The 13,868-nt window shown below is 35.7% G+C and overlaps 2 protein-coding genes across 2 annotated transcripts; one reads left to right on the top strand and one right to left on the bottom strand.

Moving 5' to 3' along the window:
- Positions 1 to 800: 800 nt before the first annotated feature.
- Positions 801 to 7,953, bottom strand: LOC111791522 (transmembrane 9 superfamily member 1-like). The gene is made up of 12 exons (XM_023672939.1): positions 7,735 to 7,953; positions 6,395 to 6,587; positions 6,208 to 6,312; positions 4,859 to 4,876; positions 4,673 to 4,770; positions 4,437 to 4,589; positions 3,892 to 4,026; positions 3,529 to 3,695; positions 3,260 to 3,354; positions 2,780 to 3,153; positions 1,540 to 1,813; positions 801 to 1,310 (listed from the first exon to the last, which is right to left on the bottom strand). Exons 1-12 carry the CDS (start codon positions 7,840 to 7,842, stop codon positions 1,243 to 1,245), a joined length of 1,788 nt encoding a protein of 595 aa, XP_023528707.1. The 5' UTR covers positions 7,843 to 7,953; the 3' UTR covers positions 801 to 1,242.
- A 2,920-nt stretch (positions 7,954 to 10,873) lies between these two features.
- LOC111791363 (60S ribosomal protein L5) lies at positions 10,874 to 13,656 on the top strand. Its single transcript, XM_023672704.1, has 9 exons — positions 10,874 to 10,947; positions 11,460 to 11,529; positions 11,609 to 11,700; positions 11,890 to 12,016; positions 12,119 to 12,198; positions 12,284 to 12,400; positions 12,829 to 12,963; positions 13,051 to 13,220; positions 13,319 to 13,656. The coding sequence occupies exons 1-9, from the start codon at positions 10,945 to 10,947 to the stop codon at positions 13,437 to 13,439; spliced, it is 915 nt and encodes a 304-aa protein (XP_023528472.1). The 5' UTR covers positions 10,874 to 10,944; the 3' UTR covers positions 13,440 to 13,656.
- The last annotated feature ends 212 nt before the right edge of the window (positions 13,657 to 13,868 follow it).

Raw genomic sequence — 13,868 nt, 5'->3', positions numbered from 1 at the left:
GTTTTGGGTGAAGTATAAAGGCGACAGAGGGTCCTCGTTTATCTTAAACGACGCCGTTTTATTTCTTTCTTTATTTCTTTCAACTTCAGTATGATAGGCATTTTCTTGCTCTTTTTTTTTTTCCTTTTTTGTACAATAATGGTAGTATTTAAATATTTGTATGTTAATTTTAACTCAATTAAACTATATTTTAACAAATTAATAAATGAATTAAAGTGTTCCAAAAGTAAATAAAAATTGAAATCAATGTTAAGTTATGACTCAACCAACAATCCGAGACAAGACAAAGATCAAGGAAAGACTCAATCTTAACTCCTTTCTTTTTTGTTCCGAGTTGACAATTCTGAATTAGCAACTATGAATCTCATGGAAAGTTCGATCAAAACTCCAACCTAATACTTTAAAAAGGAAAAGAGTAAATGCTTTCATAAGAGAAGAGGAGGAAGAAGAGCAGGCCTTGGAGCGCCCTTTGTAAAGGTAAGACCTTAGTTTTCCCTATCAACCTAATACGATGCCATACTTTTTTTTTTTTCGAGATAAAAGCCCCATCTCCCTTCTAAAACGTTGAGAAAGCTCTGCCAACTTCCCCTTTACTCTACAGAAATGGATAGAAATATGTGCCTGTCGAACCAAAGACCTACGAAAGTCGGGGCTACCATTCCCCATGACCAACGTAATAGTGTTCTAAGGAAGGAGTTTAGAACCCTTATAATAGCACGAATTTTAACGAATTAATAGAGAAATTAAAGCGTTCACGAAATGAACATATGGAACGAAGAATCCTTAATAACTCATTTAGGGAAAGAAAAACAATCTTTTTTTAAAACATGTGATTGCTGTTTAAGTAAAGTTAAGCACAAGGAAACTCCTTCCAGTAGAGCTTTGTGTCCAAAAAAATGGGCAAAGATCTGTAGAGGGAGGGCATGAAAAAATGAATATAACCTTTCTAAGCCTTAAAAAGAAACAATCTCTGCCCTTCTCATGACCGAGATATCACTTACAGCCGAGGAAATGTGAATCACAAAAGAAAAAACAGAACAAAATTGGGCACTCCTAATGCATAAAAACCATGCACCCACAAACACTAACCCTGTGAGTTCAATCCAACAGGCGTTTGCAAGAAGACATCTCCTGCCTGCTATATGATACAATCGCTTCCTCTCAGGATTTTCGAAACAACATCGACACGATGAAGCGGAAAGTGAAGCTAAGTGTGGTCTTCTTTTTCTCTTGTATCAACCCCTAATCGCACTTGATGTTTTTGTAGATCCTCCTCACGAACAAGTTGGAGCCAAGGTAGCCCACAGCTCCTGCACATTCAGAAAATTAATCACCTGGGTTCGATCGATACCGTGCTAAAGAAACGTGCTCATCTTAAAGAATACCAGAGGCAAACAATAAAATGTTAACAAGTATAAAATCCACAGCAGTCTGTAGTGGAAGTAAAAATAATTTATAGAACATGTAATTTAGAAAACAGAAGATTAAAAAGCGGATTCAAAAAGTTGCTGAAATTTAGAGAAGTATGCAACAACTCACCGCATAAAATTCCTAATCCAAGACAGAACATCAAGGTATATCCAAAATAGAAGCTGGTCTGGAAGAAGCCTGACATCTTTGTCTTAACATAGTAGTAGTATATTGAGTATAAGTACACATAAACAGCGGTTGATGCAGCAGAGAAGAAAGAAGTCCACTGCCAGTGATAGTTCTCAGCATTGAGCAAGAAGTATGTCCCAACGATTGTGACACAAATTGTAACAATAATGAGAATCAGAAAAACCAGCAGCATAAAGCCATAGACATAGTACACCTGCTGACAAGAATGGAATGTTATAACTTTAAAAAATCATGTTCAACACGAGGCGAATCAGTTGTGACGCTTCCAATAAATTTTATGCAACTATTTCCACCAACACCAGCAACGTCAAATAATTTTTTCGGTCGTTATTTCTTATGATAAGAAACGACGATACATTACTGCTCAAAAGTACAAAAAGGAAGCAAACGGAGTGAGCTTTTTGAGCAACACCGCAACCTAACTAGAGACCTTGTGAGAAGCAATTCCAATCAAGTTCTATAATAAAGATCAAGTATGTATCAGAAAAATTATGGGATATGCTCCAGCATAAGACAGTGTGCTGCAAACGTAAATAATCCAAAAACCTTCTACCTAGCCTATCTTTCTTCTGGAAAAATCATTGTTACTCTCAATCCTAAGAAGTCTCGAAAAAAATTAGACAGGAAGAACCAAAAAGAAAATTGATGTATGGGTTCTTGCAACAATTATATGTAAAAATAATTGTTATCTTTAGGCCATTCAACTAATAGAAAATTATAAACATCTTGGAGGGATAATTGCATAATCGTATCACGGATCATGTTCAATTTACATGCAGATTCAAAACTATACTTTCTGCGTTGTCTTCATGGTCATGACTACAAAGTCAAGTCCCAAGGTCTTTTGGTTTAACTCTATGAGGGTGCCTGCTTGAGAGGTTTGGGTAGGAATGAACTAAAGAGTATTTTAAGATAAAGCGCAGTCATGGAAGAAATTCAGAATTTGACGTAGATGTTTGGGTTATGCAGGTGCATTATTTCTGTCCTTTACATAATTTTGTAGGCCTATTTTTATTCTACCTAATTGGGACAATTTTTGTGGATTCCCTTGGCACCTCATCAATTGCTACAATTGACAAGTTCATCATACTATTGCACTTAATAACTTGCTAGTTTCACAATTAACCAACCACATGCACACAAAAACAGGGCACTTCACCTTGTAATTCCAGAAAGATGTGAAGACAAAATACATCTCAATGAAGATGCTGCCAAAGGGCAACAATCCACCCATCAATGAGACCACAGACGGCGTGAGGTACCATTTCTTCTCAGGAATTGGACGAGGGATGGTCTTCACACGGCAAGGGTTGTTTGCAGTGCCACTCCAGTTTCTTCCAACAACCGTACCGAGAAGTACCAGAGGGAAAGAAATGAAAGCCCAAATGACAAAAACAACGACCATGGTGCCAAATGGAATAGCTGCTAAAGAACCATAGAATACAGCAATCATGTTCAAAACGAAGCCGATTCCAAAGCATGTGAAGGGAAATAGAGAGGCTGTGAGGATCATCGACTTTATCCAACTTTTACCTGATGATGGAATGTAACAGAAGAAATAACCACATAAGAACCATACTCAAGCATATATTGAAGTATAAAGAAGGATAACAGGAAAATTAGTAGATAAAATGCTTACCACCATGGCGTGAGTACATTCCACCACTCACATAACCTGATAGAGATGATGTAAGTGCATAGCATACAATGAAAGTTGTGATAATTGCACCTCTCCTGCATCGAAATGGAACAGTTGCAAGAAAAACATGACAAATGAAGAGATGAAATGAAATCAAAGAGAAGGCACAAGAGAGATTTGACATTGCATGGTTATTAATTCAATAAGTATGCTGACTTCGTTGTAAAGAAAAGGTACAAACTATAATAAAAAGGCAAAATATTACATACCCGACATACAACATTACAACAATTGCCAATAAGATAACGAGAAGAACAAGTACTGCAAGCTGAGCACCTGTGCCCACAACAGCTGAAAGAATAACTAGACCACGAGGAGATCTAAAAACGTCTCCATGAACAAGCTTCCAGCCAGACTCTTCATTGACATCCCGTTCCTGAAAACAAAATATATGCACACACAAAGAATTGATGAGATAAATATTTTCTCAAACATGGAGCAAAAATTTATATTAAAAAAAACAGGTATATATACATCTATGCATGCGTGAAAACATAAATATACAAGTATGCACACAGATATAAATAGATATATAAAGAAAGAAAGAGATCAAAAAAGCAAGGGAATATCACCAGAGTCTCCAGATCATCATCCTCCCGAGCATATTTTGCATAGTCATTTCTAAGAGTCCGCATTAATATCATTGACACCAAACCAGTAAGGAAGATGACCATCATGAAGGAGTTAAAAATAGAGAACCAATGGATCTGCACATTCAAACACGTGCCATCCTTGGTTAAAATAGAACAGAGAGTGCCAAGCAAAGTAGCTACATAACTAAAACGGAAACATAAGCACAATGAACGTAAGTATGACCAGAAGAGCAAAGAAACTGCACAAGAGAGTAAGGTATCCTGTTTGGGAATCCAAACATAGAAGTTGAACACTTTTTGGTCAAGATTTTTCTTTTTTATTTTCTGAAGAATGCCGAATTTCCTTTTCAGGCAAACTTAGCATTTATTAAAAATGAGAAGTTAATTAAAACTGTTGCGATGACCTTTTTACAATTGAACAGGATGAGAAGTTAATTAAAACTGTTGCGATGACCTTTTTACAACTGAACAGGATGAGAAGTTAATAAATAAAAGGTTAAATTTATTAAAATTCAATAGAATACCTGGTGCTCAAAAAACGGATAATCCAAATAGATATCAAAGCGGCGGGCAAAAGTGACATTGGTAGGTATCCATTTGACAGAATATGTCATGTCCAAAGATCTTCCAACCTCCAAGGACTTTGGGCTTTCTTGAGTAAGATTCACATGAATAATCTACAGGCAAAAGTTTAGCTGTTATAAATCAATTGACCGAGTACCACAATAAAAGTCCGTATAAAGTTCGAACTTTCACAAACCTGGTCTTTGTTGTATTTAACAATAATATTCTTATGAGTGTACAGAACATGTTTTTCAGCATCACTATTCTTGTCTGAATGCAGCTCTCCAACAAAGCCTAAACAGTGCAAAACAAAATTTCAGCAAGCCATCAACTAATATAAGAACTCTCCAATTGAACAAACTGCAGCAGGCAGAGAACATACCCCATAAAGGCAGATCATCTGAACTTGTATTTGGCATGAAAAGAATAAGAAAAAAACATATACATAAAACAAGAGTCAGTTTTACAATAAAGAATCAAGATCACAAGGCTACAACTAGATATAACCTGGAGGAAAATAAAAGAGGCAAAAGAAACAATTGATTGTAAGCTGCAGTTTGTTGCTAATTGAAGTTAAGATCCAATTCAACACATTCTGCTCATTTCTTATTACCTAACTGTCAAATAATTATTTTTCTGGGCCAAAGAATACAACGTTGAGATGGCATGGAAAAACTTGAGTGTCTATCTGGGGGGGGGGGCATGTTTTTCTTTGAAAGAAAAAGAATATCTTTTTGGTCCATGAATTTTGAGTTTGATTTCCATTTGGTCCCTATGTTTCAAAATACTATATTTTTATCTTTGACCTTTGAGTTTAGTTTCCATTTTAATCCCCAAGTTACAAGATTTTACCGATAAATGCTCACCTTTGACCTTTGATGTTAACTTTCAACTAAATAATTTAATCATGATGTGGAATTTTTAAATTAACAGTGACAAAAATTTAATGAAAACTAATTTAATCATACTTAATTTAATTTTTTTAAGTTAATTAATAGAAAATGAACACAAATGACTAAAAGTAAGTATTATCACATGAGCATTAGTGATAAAAACTAAGTTAAAATTGTAAAATCTTGAAACCTAGGACCAAATGGAAACTAAACTCAAAACTCAAAGGTAATATAGTAAAATTTTGAAATCTAAGGATCAAATAGAAACCATACTTAAAAATAGGATTTGCTTTTAACAATGTGTGAAACTATTGTAAGGATAACTCCCTCATCAAAATCACTTACCATCAAAATCAAAATGGTGATCGAGTTGTTGTAATTCATTATGAAATTAAACTAATATGAGATAAAAAATCTATTGCCAATAAGAAAAGGAGATCAACAATATTGAAAGCGGTCTTGCTTTAGTTCAGTTATGACGAGCAAGGTTCCCTTCTATATATCCTCCTCTCCTTATGTCTAACATTGAAATTCTTCCGAGTTTCTAATGAGATTAGGTACCGTTCTACCTTTTTTAATGAGATTAAAAAGAAATTTGATGAAACCCCTTTTACCAATTTATATCGTTTTTAGTAGTAAAAACAAGTTAGGACAATTAGTTTCCATTGTTCTAATTGAAAGTGATTAAGATGTTTAACTAACTGGCCTATTCCTCAACAAGCAAATGAGGTTGTGATGGACAGATAAATTCAATTTTAATAAATTTTCCGAAGTGAATTATATCACCATTCAAACAAGTATGTGCTAGCATAGCTATAAAACATTATAAAGATCGTACCCATAAAGAATTCAAGCCAGTAACTGCTCTTGATTGCATCCTTGAATTGTTTAACCGTTATTTCATCGAGATCAAGATGACAAATGGTAGTTCTGTCCACATTTCCTGCAACATGAAAATATTAATGAGCAAACTGTATAGCCATGCCTAGCTTATCAGATTTAGCATAACACGAAATATTGCATACTCTGAAACTTTAATTCGATCCGGCTGTCAATAAGTTCATTTCCACCAAGGACCTCACCAAGACCACCCCATTTGTGAGCAGATTCCCCAGATGGGTGACAAAATGGAAGGCTATAGTAATTATATGTTTCTTGTGGATTATTATAAGGGCCAACTTTGTTTACCCAGAGAACAACTGATTCCCCTGGTTGATACTGCAATTAATGATTATGAAGGGAGGGTAAGCAACTCGAATTAGAATCTTAAGCACTAAAAAACTTCACAAACTTTAAACTAAACGAAAAACAGAGAAGGTTCATATCAAGCAGCATCTTTATCAATATACACTATGCAAACAAATTGCTGGAGGGGATGTCACTAAAACACAACTAAAACATAAAAGAATAATCACGTTGACCATGTTATCCAGCTAGCTAAACGTGACGTTCAAAAAGTTATGGGAAACCGGTAGTGCATGAATTAAAAAAAGAATCAAAGTTGTTGTCTTTTGTAAGTATCAGGATCTTTGGAGAACTTCTTTCTTTTACATAAAGAAAATGCCAGCTCAGACGAACAGCATGGAATCTAAATAACAGAACCTTGTAAAACTACGGGAAAGAAATATATATTGGAAAATGTACCTTTACAACATTGCTGGGATATAACATATAGAGGTTCAAATTCAAATTATTGGAGAACTGCTATAAGACCCATTTTCATTATCTAAGAACAAATAAGAAGGATACTGATGAATTTATGCAGGAAAAAGAGCGGCAAAGGTGTAAACAGATTTCGCGGCAGACTGACTTAACGCTAAGTTTGGATCTGAACAAAATAAATTAATTGTCTAACTGCAGCAGTTGGCCCCTTGGTTTGGATTAAAAAAATTTATGGAATTAAAAGAAAAAAAGAACACTCGTGAAGAATCCTTCATCACTGCTAGAGACTCCGTTCCTGCTGCTTTGATCTGGACACCGTCGAACCAATATCAGCTGGATAGTTCAAGAAATATTCTTATATACGCCTACCTCCGCCGCAAATTGACAGTTCGCGGGTTAAATTAGAACGTGAGAAGCACCAATGGACATATGAAAACAGAAATGAGATCCAATACGGCAGTCCAGCAATAGAGCGCTAACACAAACACATTCAAAATGACAAAATATAAAACGGCAATAGAGACTAATGTCAAAAACCCGAAACCAGTCAAACGGCGGCAAAAGCATCAAAATGTGCACGGATCTGACATAAAGAATCCAAAGAGAAATGGAGGAAAGACGGGAAGGTCTTGGAGATCAAGTGGCCAATTCATTGGTGTGCAGAGTTTGGTAGATGAGCTCAAAAGATAAGGAAATTGCGTACCTTATGATCCGACTCAGAAGCAAGCGCGGAAGAAAGGAAAAAGAGGAAGAAGAAGAAGAAGAAGATGAAAGGCCCTGTTAGAGGAATCCGGCGTACGCAAGAGGACATGGCAGAAGGTGGGTGGTGAAGATGGCCGGCTGTTGCCTCCGTCGCTCTCTCTCTCTCCAAGCCCAGGGTGCTGCACTTCCCAACAATGGAAGGTGGAAGACTGGCAATCGGCCATTCTATTTTTAAAATATGAAAAAATATGTTTATGTTTTTTATTTTTTTTATTTTTTCTTTTTTTCTTTTTTATTATTTATTATTATTATTTATAAATGTCTTGTTTTCATCCATGAATTTGAACTATTGTAATAAAAAAAATTAGCTTTAAATTCATTTTCATATAATTAATTATGTTTTTTATTATTTTATTTTCCTCCACTTCAAAGTATTTATTTTCATCTTCCCATGTTTAAAAATTAATAAAATAAAGTAAAATACTTAATGACTTTTAAAATAAGTTTTAGTCTTGTCTTTCTTTTCAAATTTATTCTAGCTTTTAAATTTTTAAAAAATTAATAATAAATAAGTCACTTTATTACTTCAAAAAATGTATATATATATATATATATATATATATAGTTCTAATGTAATTTTATTTGAATATGGCAAAATAAAGAGTGAAGTCAAAAGTCAACAATGATAAAAAAAATCCATGAGGATGGCTTAAATGCACTCGAGGTGGTGGTCTTCAAGCCATATTTAATTTCGATAACATCTTGAATGTGATGTCCCACATTGTTGGAGATGAGAACAAAACACTTTTATAAGGGTGTGGAAAGCTTCCTTAATAGGTGTGTTTTAAAACCCTTGAGGTTAGCATGAAAGGGAAAGCCCAAAGAGAACAATATCTGCTGGCGATGGATCTGGGTCGTTACAAATGGTATCAGAGCCAGACACTGGACAATGTGTCAGCCTTCTCGCTGTTCCCCAAAGGGGATAGACACGAGGTGGTGTGCTAGTAAGGACGCTGACCCCAAAGGGGGTGGATTTGGTGGCAGTCAGCCTTCTCGTTGTTCCCCAAAGAGGATAGACACAAGGTGGTGTGCCAGTAAGGACGCTGACCCCAAAGGGGGTGGATTTGGTGGCAGTCCCGCATCGATTGGAGGAAGGAACGAGTGCGAGCAAGGACGCTGGCCCCGAGAGGAGATGGATTGTGATGTCCCACATTAATTGGAGAGGAGAACAAAACACCTTTATAAGGGTCTGGAAACCTTCCCCTCTTAGATGCACGCGTTTTAAAGCTTTGAGGGGAAACCCGAAAGGAAAAGCCCAAAGAGGACAATATTTGCTAGCGGTGGATCTGAGTCGTTACATGGAATATCGTGGCAAATAATTGTGCAACATTATTAAAAGCTTTTGAAATGCAGCAAATGCCTTCAAATCTCTCCTCTTTATAATTATTGTTATCGCTTTTCCAAGCTATCTAACATTGTTGCGCACTTTCTTGATGGTTTTGTTCTTTTGTCAGCATTTTTGTATCCACTTTTGGTGGACGACTTATTGTTGCTCCGACTTTTATTTGTGTAGAGTGTTTCTACATCATTATTCAGTCTGATATCTCCCACTTGCTCAGTCATGACTTATTGACTATCTGTTAAATTTTCAAACTGTATAAGTAGTTGATGATGATTCTCTCCATTTGAGCATATTCGATGATGAACTCTAAATCTAGTCCAGTAATCTTCCAATAGATTGACTTGACTGTGTGAAAGTACTAAGCAATTATCATATTGCGTTGTGAGATTATTAACAATTCGTTATCCATAACTTACCGTCTCGTCATTCTGAACGTGTCTTATACTTCTTTTGTCATCTTGTTATCTCGAACGTGTCCTATGTTTATTTCAACATCTTGTCATCCCGAACGTGTTTCAGTATATCTTATTCGACTCTGGTTTTTAAGACAACATTACCTTGTCTACCTGTATTCTTCATTTGCGCAAAACACTGTTATGTTCTTCTTATATAGGCGTAATTTTGCTTTTTCCAATAGCCTCCAAAAAAAATTTGTTCTCGTAGATATGACGTCATGCATGTTACCCACACGTTGTAGTTAATATTGTTCAGTTTCTTGATTCCTCCGGTGACTGGAGATCCATTGTATTGATAATACCTCAATAATACCAAACACAACCGCATAGTAAAACTACAACCACAAAGCATACTAATACTTCTAAAAGACCATACAGCCTATACCAACTTCGTTCCATACCAAATTGTTTGAAATTGCTCACGATTAAAATATATAAATATATAAATATTCATAAAATGCCTAAATATATATATAAAGATAACGAGACATTTTTATTTTACCATTTTACTAAATAATTAACTCAACTCAGCCCGCCATTTGTCGTAATCGCACTTTGATGGCAGCGGACTTGCGATTGTGTAACACTCACTTTCCAGCAACAAGTTAGTTAAGCCTATTTGTTCTTGCGTCGCCTATGGCCAAACGACGTATGCTCGAGCCTCTGGCCCTGATTCAAGAAAAAAGTTTTAGAAAACGGGGCAGAGAAATTTCGAAATATGGTTTTGAAAAGCGAGATTTGAGAAATTGAAATTGGTGTATATGAGAATGTAAGCAAAATGCAACAACAACGACTTACTACATATAACTATCAGGTAGGGAGAAGTTACACCGAGTCATATCCTAACTATAAATTTGTTAGGTTGAGTCGGTTGTTTGGTTCATTTATTTAAAATTTTATTTTTAATAAAAGTAAAATGTTACTGCGAAACATCTATTTATTTATTTTTAATCATCATTCCATTCAAATATATAATTTGAAAAACTACTTTTTAAAAAGTAATTGAAAAAGAAATAATTATAAAATTAAATAAAAATAAAACAAATATATGTATATATAAGGAAAATTTTATGTTTTTAAATTTATAATAAATTTGAGGGAATTGAAACTCATAAAATTTTAATTTATTTGTACCCTAAAATAGATGGGCCGGGCCCATGTTTAATAGTTAGATGGGCCCGGCCCAGTTTTAATAGTTAGATGGGCCGTCAGCCCGTTACGAGCAACCTAGGGTTTTATGCCCCAAAAGAAAAGAAAACCTATGGTTTATTATATAAAGGGAGTCTGCCCTTTCCCCTTGTCTTCCTCCACTTCCCTTTCGGCTCCTTCCTGCGCTCGCGGCTTCAAGTCTACAATGGTGAGAGCTACTTCTCTCTCCTTCTTGCGTTTTCCCTCGTTTTTTTCTTCTTTGGTTTGCCCACCGTTGGATCATATACCTGTTTCTACTGTCTGGTTATACGATTGAAGTTCACTTCATCACGATTCCACTGAATTTTCGTACTTTTCCCTCGCATTTTTCATCTTCGTAGTTCGTTGTGTAGTTGAATCTGTATCTTACTGTTTCTGAGACGTGTATGTATCCATAGATTTCATGTTATGCACGTTTGGACATGTATGTAAACTAATCGAGTACTGAGAGTTCTACTGGTTTCTTCAATATTTCCCCACGCACTCCACCTGAATAAGAATTCTCATTTCTGCGCACTCGTTTTCCGACTTCGATTTCACAAATCTGAGCTATCGTCCTTTTATTTCCTTGTTTTGGGAGCCATTGTACCATTAACTTTGAATTTGAAGTCTTATATTTTCTGTGGCTTGTGATATATTTTCAATACTGGGGGTGCTTATACGTCGAGCTATGTATTGTAGGCTTTTGCCAAAGCCCAGAAAACAAAGGCCTACTTCAAACGTTATCAAGTCAAGTTCAAGAGAAGAAGAGGTAATTTTCTCTGAGATAAATAATATCCGAATGTTTTGGTTTTATTTAATTTTTCTGATGACTGTCTGAATATTCGCAGAGGGAAAGACTGACTATCGGGCAAGAATTCGTCTTATTAATCAAGACAAGAACAAATACAATACTCCCAAGTATCGTTTTGTTGTTCGATTTGTATCCTACCAAAGCTTTTAATCCGAATATTTTTTTTTTGAAATTTACCAATTGTGTGCAAGGGCGTGGATGATCGTTGCTCTGTAATGGTCAAATGGAAATAATTTGTTCTTGTCCTTCTAATTACTTTAGTAAGACACCTAATTTAATGCACATCTTGGCATGTATGTTCTTAACGGATTTCAATAGTCAAACAAAGACGTTACAGCTCAAATTATTTCTGCTAGCATTGCCGGTGATTTGGTCCTCGCTTCAGCTTATTCTCATGAGCTTCCCCATTATGGGCTTGAAGTTGGTCTCACCAACTATGCTGCAGGTTTGTTTTTAACCCTTTCGCCATTTTATTCCTTGTATGTTTTCATTTTGAATATTCCCCTTAACCTATCTAGTGTTTGAACAATTTTTTATAATTGCATAGCATACTGCACTGGACTTCTCTTGGCTCGACGTGTCTTGAAAATGCTTGAGATGGATGAAGAATACGAGGGCAATGTTGAGGTATCTTGAATCTTAACTATTTCCATTATCTCTATATCTATCGTATTTTCAATGCGCTTAACATGCCATGACCTTGCATTCATAGGCTACTGGTGAAGATTACTCAGTTGAGCCAGCAGATACAAGAAGGCCATTCCGTGCACTCCTTGATGTTGGTCTTCTCAAAACCACAACTGGAAATCGTGTTTTTGGTGCTCTTAAGGTACCTAGTGACTGTGTATTCAACTTCTAGTTCATCAGTTAGCTGATATTATTATCATCTCTTAAATACATTAAGATTTTTTTTTCCACCAATGCTTTCTTAAAATGTTGAATTCATGCTGTGTTGATAGAGTTGGCATTTTAAATATGATCTTATTTCAAGGACAACTGGTTCTCATTGTTATTTAATATCTTTATATTCTACATTTGCGTGTGGTTCCATTACGTTCGAACTAATATTTACCGTTTTATTGCCAGTCTATTGAACATCTTCTGGGTTTAGAACCATATAGTTGCGCTCTACTTTTTCAGTCTATTGTAGTTCTATGCCGGAGTAAAATTGATTAGAAGCGGTTCTCATCTTGTGATTGTTTCTGTGAATTTGTTGTTTGTAAAGGCTTGCAAAGTATCTCAATTTGTTAAACGCAGGGTGCTTTGGATGGTGGATTGGACATTCCTCACAGCGAAAAGAGGTTTGCTGGATTTTCCAAGGATGGTAAGCAGCTTGATGCTGAAGTTCATCGGAAGTACATTTTTGGTGGCCACGTTGCTGCATACATGAGGGTATACCTTTATCTGTAAGATGGTTGTTATTTCATTCTTTAAAAAAGTTATCAACAATGTTTGATTTTCCGTTCATATGCCTTTTAGACTTTGATGGAAGATGAACCAGAGAAGTATCAATCTCACTTCAGCCAATACATCAAGAAGGGCATCGAGGCCGATAACATTGAGGGACTATACAAGAAAGTTCATGCTGCCATTCGTGCAGACCCCATAGTCAAGAAATCTGACAAGCCACAACCCAAGGCACACAAGAGGTAGAAATAAATGGCGCTCGGGTCTTTGGAAATCGATTGAAATTGTTCCTAAGAGGCTTCGTCTTAATATTTCCTATTGGTGGGTTTTTGAATGACAGGTACAACTTGAAGAAGCTGACATACGACGAAAGAAAAGCCCGCTTGGTCGAGCGTTTGAATGCGCTTAACTCTAAAGCTAATGCTGATGAAGACGACGATGACGATGAGGACGACGAGTGAAAGATAAAATTATGAAACAACAGAAGTTGGTGTCCACATTCAAGGATTTTATTGCAGTTCTGCTATTTCTTATTAAGTTACGTTTATTGGTCTAGAACTTTTCACATCTCTGGAGTGTTCTGTTACTTAGATTATGATACTTTTGCTAGTCTTGACTTTGTGTCACTTTTGAGAGCCAGCCATAATCTCTTCTAATGCAAATCAAGTTTTGACTTCATCCCCCTCATGCCAATTTTTCTAGCAATTTCCTCAAGGAATTAGATTCTGCCATTAAATTTTAGAACATATATTTCTTTTGTCAATGGAATTCTTATTGGGATTTAATGTAATTTTTCATTCAAGAGGCATATTTTGGAGGTTAAAAACATTTAATTAAGAGATTAATAGAGTAGTGAGCGCTACTGATTGTTCTAAGGTTATGGTTCGATC

This window comes from Cucurbita pepo, chromosome LG01 (genome assembly GCF_002806865.2).
Source record: "Cucurbita pepo subsp. pepo cultivar mu-cu-16 chromosome LG01, ASM280686v2, whole genome shotgun sequence".
Classification (NCBI taxonomy): domain Eukaryota; kingdom Viridiplantae; phylum Streptophyta; class Magnoliopsida; order Cucurbitales; family Cucurbitaceae; genus Cucurbita; species Cucurbita pepo.
Note: the sequence above shows the minus strand (reverse complement) of the source record. Positions and strands in the feature narration are given on the sequence as shown.

Bases quoted from the DNA above. Each gene is read 5' to 3' on its own strand.
- LOC111791363 (XM_023672704.1), top strand. The intron at 12,401-12,828 runs GTACCTAGTGAC...TGTTAAACGCAG, and splicing joins GTGTTTTTGGTGCTCTTAAG to GGTGCTTTGGATGGTGGATT. The intron at 12,964-13,050 runs GTATACCTTTAT...TATGCCTTTTAG, and splicing joins ACGTTGCTGCATACATGAGG to ACTTTGATGGAAGATGAACC.
- LOC111791522 (XM_023672939.1), bottom strand. From the start codon at position 7,842: ATGTCCTCTTGCGTACGCCGGATTCCTCTAACAGGGCCTTTCATCTTC. The intron at 3,355-3,528 runs GTATGTAATATT...ATTTCGATGCAG, and splicing joins GTTGTAATGTTGTATGTCGG to GAGAGGTGCAATTATCACAA. The intron at 3,154-3,259 runs GTAAGCATTTTA...TTCCATCATCAG, and splicing joins AATGTACTCACGCCATGGTG to GTAAAAGTTGGATAAAGTCG.